Consider the following 20,833-nt stretch of genomic DNA (forward strand, 5'->3'; position numbering starts at 1 on the left):
ATGGTATGGAAGGTTGTTCAGATTAATTGAGTCACAGTACAGTTGAGTTAGATGATATGATTGACAGTTGACAGTTCAGCTGGCATTAGTCTTTGATGTTGGTCTTGATTGGCCAGCCGGTGGGTAACGTTGTGTGTGTATATATATACACATACATGTGTCTGATTTTCTGCAGGGAGACAGAAATAGCAAAAAAATAACAAGTAATAATGATAGTGTATGAATGTAAAATGAGGTTATCACATGCTATAATAGTAATAAATTGCAATATGAATACAATTATTAAACAGAATAACATGCATAAAGCAAATACTTGATTAAGCTATGCAAATATAGCAACAAGATAACAATATGAATGTCAAAAGTGGGATGAAATAACACGTGGTGTAGTAGGCCAAAGCTAGAGCAGGCTAACATAGCAGTGGCTGTTAAGTGTAGCATATAGCATGTGGGGTATACATCAAACAGTAGATAAAACTCATGAAGCTAGTAAGCAAACAAGCCAGCGGTATTATCTCAAAAGCTGGCCTTCATTTGCATATAAAACAAGTGCACGAAAGGTGCAAACAATGACGTGTCAATTAACTACATGTAGAATCAAGAAAACTGATCAATGAAACAAAATGTCTGTTTAACTTGGACAATTAGCATCCAAACTGCTACACAAAATAAATGTTCTTGGAGCTCTCCGTTGGAGTTTGTGAAGGACCCGAATACAGGGAAGGTGCCTGCAAACTTGCCTGTTTTTATACTTGACCGTAGAGTTTTGAATGCCCTCCCTCCACCGCTATGCTTCAGACTGGGGGAATTCTGAACACTACAGAAGCACGATGTTTGAAGTTCACATTTTGCCTTTAATCTAAACATTCATCTTCTGATATGAAGGTATGAAAAAATAAAGGTGGAATTTCACCAAAAAACATTCTCCTTAGGCCCTATTCAGACTTGAGATAAGTTGATTTAACGTGCACTTTAAAAAAGTAAAGTTTTTATTGAGTCCATGTTAAGCCTGAATCAGGCCCCATGTGATCAGTGTAACAAAGGTGGTTCAGCACAACAGTTTCCTTCTGAAGACTGGCTGAGTGGCCTAGGGTGGTGTTTTGACAAGCAGGGGACCTGGGTTCACATCCACTTTCTCACATGAATACCAGCGATGAAGGCTCACTTTATACATGTCATTTTACTTTTAGATGTGTGTATTGTTAGATATTACTGCACTATTGGAGCTAGGAACACAAGCATTTCGCTACACCTGCAATAACATCTGCTAAATATGTTAATGAAACCAAGAAAATTTTATTTGACCTTGTTACTTCCGCTATAACTTACATAGCCCTAAACATTTTGATTGTACAATTATTTATAATCTCACAAAGGTCCCTGGAAACTGTAGCCTATAATCAGTGCCAAAGTCTACCCTAGGAAAGTATTCAATTCCCAGTGTCTTCTTTAAATGTTTTATTAAAATATTGACAGAAAATTCTATCAAAATGTATAATCAATATTTATGCTATAAACCATACGCAATTTAAAAACATTTTATTATATGAAACACAGTCTGCCAAAACATTTACATGCACTGAAACACCAACAATTGTTTTCAAAACACAATTATTCATACTAAAGAACCACTTTGGGTGGCTCCGAGTACTTGTTTTGAAATACAGTACATTTAGAAAGTATTCAGACCCCTTTACTTTTTCCACATATTGGTAGGTCACAGCCTTATTCTAAAATTGATTAAACAGTTTTTCCCCCCTCATCAATCTACACACAATAACGCATAATGACGAAGCAAAAGCAGGTTTAGATTTCTTTAGCAAATTTATTGAAATAAAAAATATGAAAAATCTGAAGTATTCAGACCCTTTACTCAGTAAAGGACATTCAGAGACTTGTTCCAAAGCCACTCCTGCATTGTCTTGGCTGTGTGTTTAGGGTCGTTGTCCTGTTGGAAGGTGAACCTTCGCCCCAGTCTGAGGTCCTGAGCACTCTGGAGCAGGTTTTCATCAAAGATCTGTTCTTCGCTCCGTTCATCTTTCCTTTGATCCTGATTAGTCTCCCAGTCCCTGAGACTGAAAAACATCCCCACTGCATGATGCTGCCACCACCATACTTCACCGTAAGGATGGTGACAGATTTTTTCCAGACGTGACGCTTGGCATTCAGCGGGCTGTCATGTGTCTTCTAATGAGGAGTGGATCCATCTGGCCACTCTACCACAAAGGCCTGATTAGTGGAGTGCTGCAGATATGGTTGTCCTTCTGGAAGGTTCTCCCATCTCCACAGAGGAACTGGAGCTCTGTCAGAGTGACCATCGGGGTCTTGATCACCTCCCTGACCAAGTACCTTCTCCCCTGATTGCTCAGTTTGGCCGGGCAGCCAGCTCTAGGAAGAGTCTTGGTCGTTCCAAACTTCTTCCATGTAAGAATGATGGAGGCCACTGTGTTCTTGGGGACCTTCAATGCTGCAGAAATGTTTTGGTACCCTTCCCCAGATTTGTGCCTCGACACAATCCTGTCTCGGAGCTCTACGGACAATTCCTTCGACCTCATGGTTTGGTTTTTGCTCTGACATGCACTGTCAGCTGTGGAACTTTATATAGACAGGTGTGTGCCTTTCCAAATCATTTACAATCAATTGAATTTACCACAGATTTACCACAGGACTCCAATCAAGTTGTAGAACCAACTCAAGGATGATCAATGGAAACAGGATGCACCTGCGCTCAATTTCGAGTCTTTTAGCAAAGGGTCTGAATATTTATGTAAATAAGGAATTTCAGTTTTTTTATTTGTAATAAATGTGCAAAATGTCTAAAACCTATTTTTGCTTTGTCTTTATGGGGTATTGTGTGTAGATTGGTGAGGAAAACAAATAATTTAATCAGTTTTAGAATAAGGCTGTAACGTAACAAAATGTGGAAAAAGTGAATGGGTTTACATTCAAACTGTCAAACCCTGATCTGTTTCACCTGTCCCTGTGATTGTCTCCACCCCCTCCAGGTGTTGCTTATCTTCCCTGGTGTATTTATCCCTGTGTTTCCTGTCTCTCTGTGCCAGTTTGTCTTGTATGTCTTTCAAGTCAACCAGCGTGTTTTTCCGTACTCCAGCTTCTATTCTCTTTTTGGTAGTCCTCCCGGTTTTGACCCTTGCCTGTTTTCGGGACTCCATACACACCTGCCTGACCATTCTGCCTGCCCTGACCTCGAGCCTGCCTGCTACTCTGTATCTCCTGAACTGGTTTTGACCTTTTGCCTGTCCACGACCATTCTCTTGCCTACCCCTTTTGGATTGATTAATAAATATCAAAGACAAACCATCTGCCTCCCGTGTCTGCATCTGGGTCTCGCCTTGTGCCCTGATGCAAACACCAGATCTCACCTTAGGTGCACTACTTTTCATGGTTTTACTGTACAATGATGGTGTTTTGAGTATTTCTATTTTAACAGTGAATGGTTTCCACTAGTTGACACGAAGGGTTTTTTGTCTTTGTCGCTGTGGTAACTAATGATGACCAGGCACAACACCGATATAACGTTTTTTTCTCAAAATTGCTGGGATGTCACGTGTACTACTTATATCAGGTCATTCGTAACAACCTAATCATTAAGACATTTCTATTTGATCAAATAAGCCATTCAATGTTTTGTTTACCAAATTCCACACTCTCTCATTGACCTCCATATAAAAACTCCACCTGCTGGAGAACAGATTTGGGGCCCAGTTATCCGCTTCGCCACTTCCTCTCTGCTGTAGTTTATAGAGTAACATTACCTCTTCTCACTGGCTGTCAGGTGCTTGTTTAAGGCACACCTGGTTTCACTCAGACTGATCATTAGCCAGCCAGGTGATAACAGGCATTGTGAGGACCCAGATAAGGTCCTATTATCACGACTGTGTATTTACTCAAAATGGTTTCGGCCAATCCAGGCCCTGAGTTGTTTAAGCAGGTATATGGCACACATTGGCCATTTGGACATGTTTTTTTAGTTTATCACAAAGCAATTAGACAGCTTGTAAAACATGAATCCAAAAATAAACATGACTTAGCAAATAAATATACACTGCTCAAAAAAATAAAGGGAACACTTAAACAACACATCCTAGATCTGAATGAAATAAATTATCTTATTAAATACTTTTTACTTTACATAGTTGAATGTGCTGACAACAAAATCACACAAAAATAATCAATGGAAATCCAATTTATCAACCCATGGAGGTCTGGATTTGGAGTCACACTCAAAATTAAAGTGGAAAACCACACTACAGGCTGATCCAACTTTGATGTAATGTCCTTAAAACAAGTCAAAATGAGGCTCAGTAGTGTGTGTGGCCTCCACGTGCCTGTATGACCTCCCTACAACGCCTGGGCATGCTCCTGATGAGGTGGCAGATGGTCTCCTGACGGATCTCCTGCCAGACCTGGACTAAAGCATCTGCCAGCTCCTGGACAGTCTGTGGTGCAACGTGGCGTTGGTGGATGGAGCGAGACATGATGTCCCAGATGTGCTCAATTGGATTCAGGTCTGGGGAACGGGCGGGCCAGTCCATAGCATCAATGCCTTCCTCTTGCAGGAACTGCTGACACACTCCAGCCACATGAGGTCTAGCATTGTCTTGCATTAGGAGGAACCCAGGGCCAACCGCACCAGCATATGGTCTCACAAGGGGTCTGAGGATCTCATCTCGGTACATAATGGCAGTCAGGCTACCTCTGGCGAGCACATGGAGGGCTGTGCGGCCCCCCAAAGAAATGTCACCCCACACCATGACTGACCCACCGCCAAACCGGTCATGCTGGAGGATGTTGCAGGCAGCAGAACGTTCTCCACGGCGTCTCCAGACTCTGTCACGTCTGTCACGTGCTCAGTGTGAACCTGCTTTCATCTGTGAAGAGCACAGGGCGCCAGTGGCGAATTTGCCAATCTTGGTGTTCTCTGGCAAATGCCAAACGTCCTGCACGGTGTTGGGCTGTAAGCACAACCCCCACCTGTGGACGTCGGGCCCTCATACCACCCTCATGGAGTCTGTTTCTGACTGTTTGAGCAGACACATGCACATTTGTGGCCTGCTGGAGGTTATTTTGCAGGGCTCTGGCAGTGCTCCTCCTGCTCCTCCTTGCACAAAGGCGGAGGTAGCGGTCCTGCTGCTGGGTTGTTGCCCTCCTACGGCCTCCTCCACGTCTCCTGATGTACTGGCCTGTCTCCTGGTAGCGCCTCCATGCTCTGGACACTACGCTGACAGACACAGCAAACCTTCTTCCCACAGCTCGCATTGATGTGACATCCTGGATGAGCTGCACTACCTGAGCCACTTGTGTGGGTTGTAGACTCCGTCTCATGCTACCACTAGAGTGAAAGCACTGCCAGAATTCAAAAGTGACCAAAACATCAGCCAGGAAGCATAGGAACTGAGAAGTGGTCTTTGGTCCCCACCTGCAGAACCACTCCTTTATTGGGGGTGTCTTGCTAATTGCCTATAATTTCCACCTGTTGTCTATTCCATTTGCACAACAGCATGTGAAATGTATTGTCAAACAGTGTTGCTTCCTAAGTGGACAGTTTGATTTCACAGAAGTGTGATTGACTTGGAGTTACATTGTGTTGTTTAAGTGTTCCCTTTATTTTTTTGAGCAGTATATTTGTTTTCCCTTATTCAGAAATGATATTTCCTAGCACAAACAATTCACAAAAATATTATAACCTCGTAATAGAGCATACAGTAGTATTGACTTCCTGTGAGGAGCTGGTTTCATACATGACCTGTCTGGGTCCCTGGAGAGTTCATTACGTTGAATTATTATAGACAGTGAGAATATCAGTGCGATCAGAGCACTGATAGTGATAGACTCTTCACTCTGGTACCCACATGTAATTCATTTACTCCGTAGTAGCCCCACTTCCTCCATTTTCTCTGGTAGAATGTATTACATCCCGTGCTATAGATCTCAAACTGTTAGAAAACGTATTCGCAATCAATTATTCCACAGTGGCCTATATCTTATCCCAGGTATCTGTTAGCTTCTTGTGTGGTGCTAACCCGATGCACCTTCATTGCAATGAGCTGCTTGCCTTGCAGGGAAGCATATATAATGCAAATGTCATGTATAATGTATTAAAGCATTGAGTTGCCTTGGTGTTGCTGCAAACCTCTACAGTATACGCTTCTTAATCAGTCTGTCTGCAAGGCGCAATAGTACCGCTTCATTTCACAGAAATGGTGTCGGTGAAAATAAGCTTCTTTTTTTGTTCATTTTAGTTTTAAAAAATGAATTAGCCCCATATTGAAAGAACATTGTGGTTATATTAAAATAAACCATATTAATGTAAAAAATGTTACTACTACTTGCTGACTGTGCAGGGATTTCGCTAGACAGTGCCTTTGAGGTTTTACACGTATTCCAGCTGGGAACAGTAATGGCGTGCAGCCCATCTGATCCATGTCACAGACTTCTAGTCTCGACAGACTTTTCAGTCTATCTGCTCCTAATGATGTTGTAGATCATTGCTGGAAGTGCTTGATGTTGGGTTATGCCATCCGAGGACAACTATGGTGTGTATTATGAATACATTTGCAGCCTTTATGAATGCATTAAAGGTTTTCTATATAAGAGCCTTGACCATCAGCTGTTATGACTGCTTATAACAATTCTTATAAGGCACTGTCTATAATGCTACGCTGGTGGTTCAAAAAAGGGTTCCCAGAAAGTCCTGTTGTATTTGTTAGCTAGTCTTTTTGGGGTTCACACAAAACATGAAACGTGACACAATACAGATCATTAATAGACAAGAACAGCTCAAGGACAGAACTACATCAATTGAATAAACACTAAATGACCAAAAGTATGTGGACACCTGCTCGTCGAAAATCTCATTCCAAAATCATGGGCATTAATATGGAGTTGGTCCCACCTTTGCTGCTACAACAGCCTACACTCTTCTGGGAAGTCTTTCCCATAGATGTTGGAACATTGCTGCAGGGACTTGCTTCCATTCAGCCACAAGAGCATTAGTGATGTCGGGCACTGAATTTTTGTAATTTAAAAAAAATAAATGATGTTGGGAGATTTCCCTTCACTGGAACTAAGGGGCGTAGACCGAACCATGAAAAACAGCCCCAGACCACTATTCTTCTTTCACCAAACTTTACAGTTGGCACTATGCATTCGGGCAGGTAGCATTCTACTGGCACCCGCCAAACCCAGATTTGTCCGTCGGACTGCCAGATGGTGAAGCGTGATTCATCACTCTAGAGAACATGTTTCCACTGTTCCAGAGTCCAATGGCGGCAAGCTTTACACCACTCCAGCCGACAATTTACATTGCGTATGGTGATCTTAGGCTTGTGTGCGGCTGTTCTGCCATGGAAACCCATTTCATGAAGCTCCCAACGAATACTTATTGTGCTAGCGTTGCTTCCAGAGGCAGTTTGGAAGTCGGTAGTGAGTGTTGCAACTGAGGACAGATGATTTTTATGCCCTACGCACTTCAGCCAGGGGCGAAAATCTGATATCAACTTTGGAGGGGACAATTACATGAAATTTTCTCAAGAGCAATTCCTGAGGGGGACACCAAAAGTAGTGCTGTAACACATAGCCTACATTGTAATATGGTAAATGTATATTGAGGAACCAAAGAAATAAGGTGTTTGCCGTACTCCTAACTACCGGTACCCAAAACTACACAACTAATCACAACAGCAATACCATTGCCTTTAACAAATCTTAGTTCAGTCACCAGTTTAAGTTGAGAGTGGGGGTATCCATGGCATTTTCCAATTATGTTCCTATTTTACAAGTCCAAAAAATTGAGAACCTTTCATAATGTTGCCAAACAAAGACTCAACAAACTTACCTGAGACTCCCGGTCTCTGCCAGTCTGTCCCTGCATATCTGTCCCCAACTCTGCTGTCTGTGTGCCATCTGTTGCCTGCTCTGCCTAATGACATCATTGTGAAACATTTCCATTAGAATTTAATTTCTTTCTTATGAACATTTTATCAACTAGTCTTTGAGATATTAGGCTACTAGGGTTCTTACTATGCGTTTTGGTGTATTGAAAAATACTCTGATGTCCGTCTTTTATTTTTCTGCCATTTTTCTACCTGGCTGGCTGGCTACACACACAGTGTGTAGGTTATTTACAGTAGGAGATGGGCCTCTATCATCTTCAATCATTCTATTTGGGCTTCGATCTAAAAGGTAGCTAGCAAATGTGAAACGGATTAAAATGACAAGAGTTGACAGCTGTATGAGTTCACCATTTACACAACATATGCTGCAACCTTTTGTAATTTTAATAGTTTGTTTCATATTGACTGGCTTCCAACAATAGCTGAATTTGAAAAGCTAGCGAGCACCAATTCAGTTTCAGTGGGGTTTGCTATAATCTTTGCTACCCGGGTTAAATAAAGGTGAAATAAAATAAATAAATAAAAGTTCCCTTGCGACAATTTAGCTTTTGCAACGAGACCATTAAATATATTTAAGACAATGGTAGAAGAGAGTGTAGTTCTGTTCAGTTTGGATTTCAGTTTATCGCTAAGCTTATCACAGGGACTTTGAAGCACTAACTTACATCATCTGCATGCTGATCTTGGAATAAATTGACGACGCCACATAAATGGAATAGGTACTAGCTAGCTTAATAGTTAATATTTGCGCGCTAGCTCTGCATATTCAGCTAGTGTGTGTGCGCGATTGACTGGATTAACCTCACGTCAGTTACGTGCATTGAGTGCCTTTCAGATAGTAGATACGACCTCTCTGTTACCTAGCAAGCTAAGGAACTGGCAGTGGATCAAACCATTGTGAGGCAAAGGGTGGGGGGGGGTCGCAATCTTTTGAAACTTAAAAACGCGCTATTAAGTGTCTATAATCAGCACAATTGCTTTCATTGCGTATTATTAATATTATTTAAATTACATAGTTATGTTTCAGTGATATATTGGGGGGGACAAATCATATTTTTCCCAGGATGGGGGGGGTCGTGTCCCCCCCGTCCCCCCCCCGGGATTTCCGCCCCTGACTTCAGCACTAGGTGGTCCCGTTCTGTGAGCTTGTGTGACCTACCAGTCGAGCCGTTGTTGCCCCTAGATGGTTCAACTTCACAATAGCAGCACTTACAGTTGACCGGGGCAGCTCTAGCAGGGCAGAAATTTGACGAACTGACTCGTTGGAAAGGTGGCGTCCTACGACGATGCCACTGAAAGTCACTGAGTGCTTCAGTAAAGCCATTCTACTGCCAATGTTTGTCTATGGAGATTGCATGGCTGTGTGTTCGATTTTATACACCTGTCAGCAACTGGTGTGGCTGAAATAGCCTAATCGACAATTTGAAAGGGTGTAAACATACTGGCGTATACAGAGCGTTGCGAAAGTATTCACCCCTTAGCGTTTTTCCTATTTTGTTGCATTACAACCTGTAATTTAAATGGATTTTTATTTGGATTTCATGTAATGGATATACACAAAATAGTCAAAATTGGTGAAGTGAAATGAAAAAAATTACATGTTTAAAATTTTTTTTTTAAATGGAAAAATGGTGCGTGCATATGTATTCACCCCCTTTGCTATGAAGCCCCTAAATAAGATCTGGTGCAACCAATTACCTTCATAAGTCACATAATTAGTTAAATAAAGTTCACCTGTGTGCAATCTAAGTGTCACATGATCTGTCACATGATCTCAGTATATATACACCTGTTCTGAAAGGCCCCAGAGTCTGCAATACCACTAAGCAAGGGACACCACCAAGCAAGCGGCACTATGAAGACCAAGGAGCTCTCCAAACAGGTCAGGGACAAAGTTGTGGAGAAGTACAGATCAGGGTTGTGAAGTTGAACCGTCTAGGGGCAACAACGGCTCAGCCGCGAACTGGTAGGTCACACAAGCTCACAGAACGGGACCGCCTAGTGCTGAAGTGCGTAGGGCGTAAAAATCATCTCTCCTCAGTTGCAACACTCACTATCGACTTCCAAACTGCCTCTGGAAGCAACGTCAGCACAGTAAGTATTTGTTGGGAGCTTCATGAAATGGGTTTCCATGGCAGAACAGCCGCACACATGCCTAAGATCACTATACGCGATGCCAAGTGTCGTACATATCAGGGTTGGGTTATAAAAAAATATCTGAAACTTTGAACATCCCACGGAGTAGCATTAAATCCATTATAAAAAAATGGAAATAATATGGCACCACAACAAACCTGCCAAGAGAGGGCCGCCCACCAAAACTCACGGACCAGGCAAGGAGGGCATTGATCAGAGAGGCAACAAAGAGACCAAAGATAACCCTGAAGGAGCTGCAAAGCTTCACAGTGGAGATTGGAGTATCTGTCCATAGGACCACTTTAAGCCGTACACTCCACAGAGCTGGGCTTTATGGAAGAGTGTCCAGAAAAAAGACATTGCTTAAAGAAAGAAATGCATGTGGGATGTGGGAGACTCCCCAAACATATGGAAGAAGGTACTCTGGTCAGATGAGACTAAAATGTAGCTTTGGCCAACATCAAGGAAAACGCTATGTCTGGCACAAACCTAACACCTCCCATCACCCCGAGAACACTATCCCCACAGTGAAGCATGGTGGTGGCAGCATCATGCTGTGGGGATGTTTTTCATCAGCAGGGACTGGGAAACTGGTCAAAATTTAAGGAATTATGGGTGGCGCTAAATGCAGGCAAATTCTTGAGTTAAACCTGTTTCAGTCTTCCAGAGATTTGAGAGTGGGGCGGAGGTTCACCTTCCAGCAGGACAATGACCCTAAGAATACTGCTGAAGCAACATTTGAGTTGTTTAAGGGGAAACATTTAAATGGCCTAGTCAAAGTCCAGACCTCAATCCAATTGAGAATCTGTGGTATGACTTAAAGATTGCGGTACACCAGCGGAACCCATCCAACTTGAAGGAGCTGGAGCAGTTTTGCCTTGAAGAATGGGCAAAATCCCAGTGGCTAGATGTACCAAGCTTATAGAGACTTGCAGCTGTAATTGCTGCAAAAGGTGGATCTACAAAGTATTGACTTTGGGGGGGTGAATAGTTATGCACGCTCAAGTTCAGTTTTGTTGTCTTATTTCTTGTTTGTTTCACAGTAAAACATATTTTGCATCTTCAAAGTGGTTGGCATGTTGTGTAAATCAAATGATACAAACCCCCAAAAATCTATTTTAATTCCAGGTTGTAAGGCAACAAAATAGGAAAAATGCCAAGGGGGTGAATACTTTCACAAGCCACTGTATATAGTGCAGGTAGTATAAGTGGTCTACAGAGTAAGACCGGTATAATTATGAGAATGTCCTTGACATTCTGGTTAAGATGCATGAGACTTTCTGGTTCATAGCGTTTGAGGCAGGACACAGCAAAACACCCTCAAAAACACTATCATACCAATATCCATATGAAATACACTGCTCAAAAAAATAAAGGGAACACTTAAACAACACAATGTAACTCCAAGTCAATCACACTTCTGTGAAATCAAACTGTCCACTTAGGAAGCAACACTGATTGACAATAAATTTCACATGCTGTTGTGCAAATGGAATAGACAACAGGTGGAAATTATAGGCAATTAGCAAGACACCCCCAATAAAGGAGTGGTTCTGCAGGTGGGGACCACAGACCACTTCTCAGTTCCTATGCTTCCTGGCTGATGTTTTGGTCACTTTTGAATGCTGGCGGTGCTTTCACTCTAGTGGTAGCATGAGACGGAGTCTACAACCCACACAAGTGGCTCAGGTAGTGCAGCTCATCCAGGATAGCACATCAATGCGAGCTGTGGCAAGAAGGTTTGCTGTGTCTGTCAGCGTAGTGTCCAGAGCATGGAGGCGCTACCTGGAGACAGGCCAGTACATCAGGAGAAGTGGAGGAGGCCGTAGGAGGGCAAGAACCCAGCAGCAGGACCGCTACCTCCGGCTTTGTGCAAGGAGGAGCAGGAGAAGCACTGCCAGAGCCCTGCAAAATGACCTCCAGCAGGCCACAAATGTGCATGTGTCTGCTCAAATGGTCAGAAACAGACTCCATGAGGGTGGTATGAGGGCCCGACGTCCACAGGTGGGGGTTGTGCTTACAGCCCAACACCGTGCAGGATGTTTGGCATTTGCCAGAGAACACCAAGATTGGCAAATTCGCCACTGGCGCCCTGTGCTCTTCACAGATGAAAGCAGGTTCACACTGAGCACGTGACAGACATGACAGAGTCTGGAGACGCCGTGGAGAACGTTCTGCTGCCTGCAACATCCTCCAGCATGACCGGTTTGGCGGTGGGTCAGTCATGGTGTGGGGTGGCATTTCTTTGGGGGGCCGCACAGCCCTCCATGTGCTCACTAGAGGTAGCCTGACTGCCATTAGGTACCGAGATGAGATCCTCAGACCCCTTGTGAGACCATATGCTGGTGCGGTTGGCCCTGGGTTCCTCCTAATGCAAGACAATGCTAGACCTCATGTGGCTGGAGTGTGTCAGCAGTTCCTGCAAGAGGAAGGCATTGATGCTAAGTACTGGCCCGCCCGTTCCACAGACCTGAATCCAATTGAGCACATTTGGGACATCATGTCTTGCTCCATCCACCAACGCCACGTTGCACCACAGACTGTCCAGGAGTTGGCGGATGCTTTAGTCCACGTCTGGGAGGAGATCCCTCAGGAGACCATCCGCCACCTCATCAGGAGCATGCCCAGGCGTTGTAGGGAGGTCATACAGGCATGTGGAGGCCACACACACTACTGAGCCTCATTTTGACTTGTTTTAAGGACATTACATCAATGTTGGATCAGCCTGTAGTGTGGTTTTCCACTTTAATTTTGAGTGTGACTCCAAATCCAGACCTCCATGGGTTGATAAATTGGATTTCCATTGATTATTTTTGTGTGATTTTGTTGTCAGCACATTCAACTATGTAAAGAAAAAAGTATTTAATAACATTATTTCTTTCATTGAGATCTAGGATGTGTTGTTTAAGTGTTCCCTTTATTTTTTGAGCAGTATATTTAGGCTAATAGCAATGTTTTTACATTGTTTCAGGTGGACTATGTTGCAGAGGGGCAGAGCACTCAGCGGGCCCCTACTGTGATCTTATCAGAGAAGACCGTTCCTGATCTCAGGACAGAGAACAGTGTTGTCTCAGACGGAGCCGGAACAGTCAGCATCTACAGTGAGGAGACCTACAATGGCAATGTGTGAGTCATAGGGTTTGATATTGTCTAAAAGTTTGGACATACCTACTCATTCAAGGGTTTTTCTTTATTTTTAATATTTTCTACATTGTAGAATAATAGTGAATACATAACTATAAAATAACACATATGGAATAATGTGGTAACCAAAAAAGTGTTAAACAAATCAAAATAAATGTTATATTCTTCAAAGTAGCCACCCTTTGCCTTGATGACAGCTTTGCACACTCTTGGCATTCTCTCAACCAGCTTCACGAGGAATGCTTTTCCAACTGTCTTGAAGGAGTTTCCACATTTGCTGAGCACTTGTTGGCTGCTTAAACTTCACTCTGTGGTCCAACTCATCCCAAACCATCTCAATTGGGTTGAGGTCGGGTGATTGTGGAGGCTAGGGAATCTGATGCAGCCCTCCATCACTCTCCTTCTTGGTCAAATAGCCCTTACACAGCCTGGAGGTGTGTTTGGGTCATTGTCCTGTTGAAAAACAAATGCTAGTCTCACTAAGCACAAACCAGATGGGATGGCATATCATGCTGGTTATGTATGCCTTGAATTCTAAATAAATCAGACTGTCACCAGCAAAGCACCCCCACACCATCACACCTCCTCCTCCGTGCTTCATGGTGGGAACCACACATGCGGAGATCATCCGTTCACCTACTCTGCATCTCACAAAGACATGGTGGTTGGAATCAAAAATCTCAAATTTGGACTCATCAGACCAAAGGACAGATTTCCCCCAGTCTAATGTCCATTGCTCGTGTTTCTTGGCCCAAGCAAGTCTCTTCTTATTATTGGTATCCTTAAGTAGTGGTTTCTTTGCAGCAATTTGACAATGAAGGCCTGATTCATGCAGTCTCCTCGGAACATTTGATGCTGATATGTGTCTTTTACTTGAACTCTGTGAAGCATTTGTTTGGGCTGCAATTTCTGAGCCTGGTAACTGTCATGCCCTGATCTGTTTCACCTGTCTTTGTGCTTGTCTCCACCCCCTCCAGGTGTCGCCCATCTTCCCCATTATCCCCTGTGTATTTATACCTGTGTTCTCTGTTTATCTGTTGCCAGTTCGTTTTGTTCGTTGAACCTACCAGTATTTTGTTTCCCTGCTCCCACCTTTTTCTTGCTCCTGTTTACGAGTTTTCTGGTTGACCGTTCTGCCTGACCTGACCCTGAGCCTGCCTGCTGTCCTGTACCTTTACACCCTCTCTGGATTATTGACCCCTTCCTGCCTTGACCTGTCGTTTGCCTGCCCCTGTTGTAATAAACTTTGTTACTTCGACACAGTCTGCATCTGGGTCTTACCTTCAAGCGTGATAGTAACTCTAATGAACTTATCTTCTGCAGCAGAGGTAACTCTGGGTCTTCCTTTCCTGTGGCGGTCCTCATGAGAGCCAGTTTCATCATAGCGCTTGATGGTTTTTGTGACTGCACTTGAAGAAGCTTTCAAAGTTCTTGAAATTTTCCAGATTGACTGACCTTCATGTCTTAAAGTAATGATGGACTGTCATTTCTCTTTGCTTATTTGAGCTGTTCTTGCCATAATATGGACTTGATATTTTATCAAATAGGGCTATCTTCTGTATACCACCCCTACCTTGTCACAACACAACTGATTGGCTCAAACGCATTAAGAAGTAATGAAATTCCACACATTAACTTTTAACAAGGCACACCTGTTAATTGACATGTATTCCAGGTCACTACCTCATGAAGCTGGTTGAGAGAATGCCAAGAGTGTGCAGAGCTGTCATCAAGGCAAAGGGTGGCTACTTTGACGAATCTCAAATATGAAATATATTTTGATTTGTTTAACACTTTTTTTGGTTACTACATGATTCCATATGTGTTATTTCATAGTTTTGGTGTATTCACTATTATTCCTCAATGTAGAAAATAGTAAAAATAAAGAAAAACCCTTGAATGAGTAGGTGTGTCCAAACTTTTGACTGGTACTGTAAATGTAATAGTCCAGTCTAGGTAAATAGGCCAATCTGGGAAGGATTGTCTCAGCCTGGAGTGGATAGCCTTGACCCATAGTGAGTTTCCATAGTCTCTCCCTGGAGTGAATAGTCTCTCCCTGGAGTGAATAGTCTCTCCCTGGAGTGAATTGCCTCGACCGGGACTGAATAGCCTCGACCGAGAGTGAATAGCCTCGACCTAGAGTGAATAGCCTCGACCTAGAGTGAATAGCCTCGACCGAGAGGGAATAGCCTCGACCGAGAGTGAATAGCCTCGACCTAGACTGAATAGCCTCGACCGAGAGTGAATAGCCTCGACCTAGAGTGAATAGCCTCGACCTAGAGTGAATAGCCTCGACCGAGAGGGAATAGCCTCGACCTAGACTGAATAGCCTCGACCTAGACTGAATAGCCTCGACCGAGAGTGAATAGCCTCGACCGAGAGTGAATAGCCTCGACCGAGAGTGAATAGCCTCGACCGAGAGTGAATAGCCTCGACCGAGAGTGAATAGCCTCGACCAAGAGTGAGTAGGCTCGACCGAGAGTGAGTAGCCTCGACCGAGAGGGAATAGGCTCGACCGAGAGTGAGTAGTCTTATGGATGTATTCAATCAGATCCGCTTTAGCCAACATCTGCATAGTGGTTGTTTTGGCGGCGTCGGAGGTGGAACTGTGTTAGAGCTGTCTGAGCCACAAGCGGCTCCTGGCATTATACCTAAAGTGGGCATTGCCATTGGCTGCACGGAGTGCATTAAGAGAAATCCCATGCAGCCTTGTTTACACGTTCGAGCACTGGAATGTGAGATATAATCTATACCTCGATTAGGCTAACAAAATCCTCATTATTTTCTTTAATTATTTTCAATTTTAGCGTAATTATGTCTATATAGCCTACACTTTCTCGTTCTGAACTTCTAACATGAGTGGGACGGGTGTGGCTTCGTGACAATGGTCAAGAGCAGCTGCTCAGTGATTTGATGACTTCAACGCAGTTCTGCATTTATTTAAACATTTTTTACTTAACCTTTATTTAACTAGACAAGTCAGTTAAGAACAAATTCTTATTTACAATAGCAGCCTACCCTGGCCAAACCCTAACCTGGACGACGCTGGGCCAATTGTGTGCCGCTCTATGGGACTCACAATCACGGCTGGTTGAGATACAGCCTGGAATCGAACCAGGGTCCGTGCATTACGGCATTAGACCACTGTGCCACTCGGGGCATCCGACACCGCCAAAACATCCGCTATGTGGGTGTTGGCTATCGCCGGTTAAAGTTTGATCTGATTTAATCCAGGCCTTGTCCTAGCCGAATAGACCAAAGTTGTATAATAAATAGTCACAGTATTGTTATTGGTAACAATAATATTACCAGAACCCTACGACTCACCCCTGGCTGTAAAGCCTGGTTAGACACAGGAAAACGATACTAAAATAGTTCATAACAGTTTGAAAATGAATAAACTATTTTTTTATAAAAATTTGATTTTCTCTGCCTGCTGGTTATCAATTTGCCACCTTCCACTTCTGCTTTGCTGTCAATACAGATACATTATTTTCCCAGTGTTCATGCTGTATTGACTGAATGGTCCAAAGAATAACACCATAATGTAATCATGTAGTTATAAAGGTTAACTAGCTTTATTGACAGTTTGATATTATCTCCAGTTACTATGACAACACCAATGGGCGTGTGCCTGAGCCCCTGTCCCGGCACACCAGGGTCAGCTCCAGGCCCTCTGTGGAGGCAGAGAACCTGAAGAAGTACCCCATTCACAGGGAAAGGGAACGGGATACTACCCCCCCTTCCCAGGAGGAGACCCAGTGTGAGACCGGCTACACCGCTGGTGGGGATACTGGTAACGAACTGGACCAAGACCAAAGTGACCACATGCATAGGTGGGCTGTATTTGTTGAGAAGATGGATTGATGGATGAATGGATGGAACGAGGGATGGCGTGATAGATTAAACATTCAAACAGACAGACAGTATCCAACCGTTATCTGCTGTGTGTGCTGTGTCAGATATGCTAGTGGGAAAGCATGACAGAAAGCCATTTTGTTCCAAAGCTCTCTACATTCAAGAAAGCGTTCAAGAAAATTGCAGCATTGATCTAAATGGAATGACATGTGTCTCCTTTATTCCTGTGTAATGTGTCTCTTCAGCATGTACCCTGAGATAACATCAGACAGGCAACGACGGCAGTATAAGAAAGAGTTTGACTCCAACCTGGCGAGCTACAAAAGCCTGTGTGTCGAGATGGATGACATCAGTGAACAGATGCACAAGCTGAGCCGAGAGCTGGATACCCTGGAGGAGGGGACTGCGAAGTACCAGGTGAAGAAAACATATTCTGTTACATTTTCTGGCAAAAAACAATATGGCTATGTTTTCTTTACGGTCTAATATTCTCCTGATATTTCGCATAGAAATGTATAATTGTCAACTACATTGTTATTATCTCATAATTTAAGTTTTGCTAATTCATTGAAACAAGCACCATTACAGCACACGCACACACACACACACACAAGCTTACTTTAAATAAATACATTTATAACAACTTTTTGAGAACAAAATCAGATGAAGGGGAAGACTCGGCTCTCCCAGTAAAAGGAGTCAAGCATTCGATAATTTCACCTCAAATCTGTACTACTAAGGAGTAGGTGGTATTTTAACCTTTGCTGTTTAGTTGAATGAATCAGATAAATGTTACACGAATAATAAAAAAAGGTTTAAAATGGAAATGCGGCGGGAACTAGCCTTATGCGTTAGAAAAGGTTTAAAATGGAAATGCAGGGGGAACTAGCCTTATGCGTTAGAAAAGGTTTAAAATGGAAATGCGGCGGGAACTAGCCTTATGCGTTAGAAAAGGTTTAAAATGGAAATGCGGCGGGAACTAGCCTTATGCGTTAGAAAAGGAATTTGTGTGTTATTTGCCTCATCGTTGTGCATAAACTGACTTTAATGAATAATCCCCCTTTGAGCAGTAATGTTTTTGAGAGTTATCCTTTATATCTTAGGGAGTGGCTGATGAATACAACCTTCTCAAGGGCCTGAAGCGGGTGAGTTATAATCGCTCAAGTTACTGTTCATCAATAATTAATCACTCCCTATATGTTTCCTTTCTCCATTTTTTTTTTTAGGAACAATTATTTAATTTTGGGAGGTATTAACTTCATAATATTATGTAATTTATAAATATATTATAATTGAATATATTATATAATGTGTATTATGTAATGATATTATTCACTGACCAATATCATTGTAAATGTTTGATATCTAAGGTCTGTAGTGTGGCATTTCTCCTCTGCAGACAGCAGACTATGATGCCAAGAAGCAGCGAAGCAAAGAGCTGAGAGAGAACCTATTCCACATCAAGCGCCTAGTGAAGAACTATGACAATGGCCTTTGTTGAAGCAGCCTGGGTCTGCTGTACCATCCACAACTACTCCATACAGCAGACTATATGGTACCAGTCCAGCAGTTCTCAACAGAAGACAACTAGGCAAGTCAGTTAAGAACAAATTCTTATTTTCAATAACAGCCTGACTGTTCAGGGGCAGAACGACAGATTTGTACCTTGTCAGCTCAGGGATTTGAACTTGCAACCTTTCAGTTACTAGGCAAACGCTCTAACCACTGGGCTACCCTACCATGCTATTATGGGATAATGTTTGATGGTGAACAATAGTAACTTTGACTGATGCCGCTTCACACAGGTTCAAAAGGAAACAGTTGAATGGTTCTTTCTCTGAAAATGACTTACAATAGGTAGATGTAGATTATGAGGTTGAAACAACCATATTGAACGTGTATGTTAAGGGAAACCTTTGACTTGAGGTGAATGTTTGTTGTAGGGCATGATTGAGACATTTTCGTGATTCATTCTGTTACATTTTTACTATGGATTCTTATGCTTTGTAAGAGATGTAATGTTCCTGTGTAATTTTTTTCTGTTTTGTTATTTTATAAATGTTGTACTGATCTGTTCTTGTCTCTTTTATCTGCTCTGTGCAACATTGCAAAAGTATGTTTTCACCGATTACTAACTACAAAAAAGTATGCATTCTAATATTCTATCTTTAATGTATTTAATGAAGAATAACAACTTACATATTTTATAATGAAATATACAATTATTGTAGAATATTATGTCTTGCAATGTGATCATGCAGTACATTAATTCCAGACATTTCTTAAAAATGTTTACAGTAGTTTCTTTGAAGAGAGTCTGATGCAAATTCAACAGGTTTGTTGATCAATTAGTCTTCCCGTGGTTTATACATTGTTCAGACATTAATAAACAATGTAATTGTAACGCCCTGGCCATAGAGAGGGGTTTTTGTTCTTTATTTTGGTTAGGCCAGGGTGTTACATTGGGTGGGCGTTCTATGTTCCTTTTTCTATGTTTTTGTATTTCTTTGTTTTGGGCCGTGTGTGTGTGTGTGGCTCTCAATCAGGCACAGCTGAAGCTCGTTGCTGCTGATTGGGAGTCACACATAAGGAGCATGTTTTTCCTTTGGGTTTGTGGGTAATTGTTTCTGTCAGTGTTTTGTTCCAGACAGGACTGTTTGCTGTCGGTTTACTCTTTTCTTGTTTTGTATAGTGTTCATGTTGTTTATATTAAATTCTATTAATGAACACAAACTCCGCTGCACCTTGGTCCACTTCTTCAGACGACAGCCGTTACAGAATTACCCACCACCAAGGGACCAAGCAGCGGAAGAGGGAGGTCCGGGCGATGGAGGAGACGCCGGCCAGCAGACGGGGTCGCTGGCGTCGGTCGAGGAAGCCCGGAAGACACCCCCAAGAACATTTTGGGGGGGGGCTAATGGGGTGGTCCGGAAGGGCAGAGGAGGAGCCCAGACCACTGCTCTCGTGGGGGATGACGGCAGAGGAGGAGACGGAGATGAGGTGGTTTATTGAGGACCTGCTGAAGGAAGATCTGGAGGAGGAGCCATGGGATGCGGAGTTGCGCGCTGTGTCGCCAGTGCGTCCGCACAGCCCGGTGCGTCCGGTGGACATGCCCAGCACATGCCGTGCTAGGAAGGGCATCCAGCCAGGACGAGTGGCAAAACCGGCTCCACGCTTCAGTTCACCAGTGCGTGTTCACAGTCCTGTCTGGCCCGTCCCTGCTCCCCGCACCAAGTCCACAGTGCATGTCCCCAGTCCTGTCCGGTCCGTCCCTGCTCCCCGCACCAAGCCCAAGGTGCGTGTCCACAGTCCTGTCCGGCCCGTCCCTGCTCCCCGCACCAAGCCCAAGGTGCGTGTCCCCAGCCCTGCCAGTCAGCAGTCGTCAGAGCTGCCCGCCAGTCAACAGTCGTCAGAGCTGCCCGCCAGTCAACAGTCGTCAGAGCTGCCCGCCAGTCAACAGTCGTCAGAGCTGCCCGCCAGTCAACAGTCGTCAGAGCTGCCCGCCAGTCAACAGTCGTCAGAGCTGCCCGCCAGTCAACAGTCGTCAGAGCTGCCCGCCAGTCAACAGTCGTCAGAGCTGCCCGCCAGTCAACAGTCGTCAGAGCTGCCCGCCAGTCAACAGTCGTCAGAGCTGCCCGCCAGTCAACAGTCGTCAGAGCTGCCCGCCAGTCAACAGTCGCCAGAGAGGCCAGACTGCGCCGAACTGCCGGAGTGGCCAGACTGCGCCGAACTGCCGGAGTGGCCAGACTGCGCCGAACTGCCGGAGTGGCCAGACTGCG

At 43.7% G+C, this 20,833-nt stretch overlaps 1 protein-coding gene across 2 annotated transcripts in view; it reads left to right on the forward strand.

The window, feature by feature from the left end:
• Positions 1-18,712, forward strand: part of zgc:154006 (Occludin_ELL domain-containing protein) — a 29,185-nt gene extending 10,473 nt beyond the window's left edge. The window contains exons 4-8 of one of the 2 annotated variants that reach the window (XR_003870947.1): positions 13,024-13,178; positions 16,802-17,032; positions 17,300-18,008; positions 18,056-18,199; positions 18,454-18,510. Coding sequence is in view for 1 of the 2 variants with exons in the window: in XM_029726134.1 (XP_029581994.1) it covers positions 13,024-13,178; positions 16,802-17,032; positions 17,300-17,471; positions 18,158-18,199; positions 18,454-18,555 (702 nt within the window). In the remaining variant the exon portion in view is untranslated. Of the gene's footprint in view, positions 1-13,023; positions 13,179-16,801; positions 17,033-17,299; positions 18,009-18,055; positions 18,200-18,453 lie in introns of both variants that reach the window. The other variant, XM_029726134.1, reaches the window with a different exon arrangement.
• Positions 18,713-20,833: the final 2,121 nt, after the last annotated feature.

The sequence above is a fragment of the Salmo trutta genome, chromosome 31, assembly GCF_901001165.1.
Source record: "Salmo trutta chromosome 31, fSalTru1.1, whole genome shotgun sequence".
In the NCBI taxonomy this organism is placed as follows: domain Eukaryota; kingdom Metazoa; phylum Chordata; class Actinopteri; order Salmoniformes; family Salmonidae; genus Salmo; species Salmo trutta.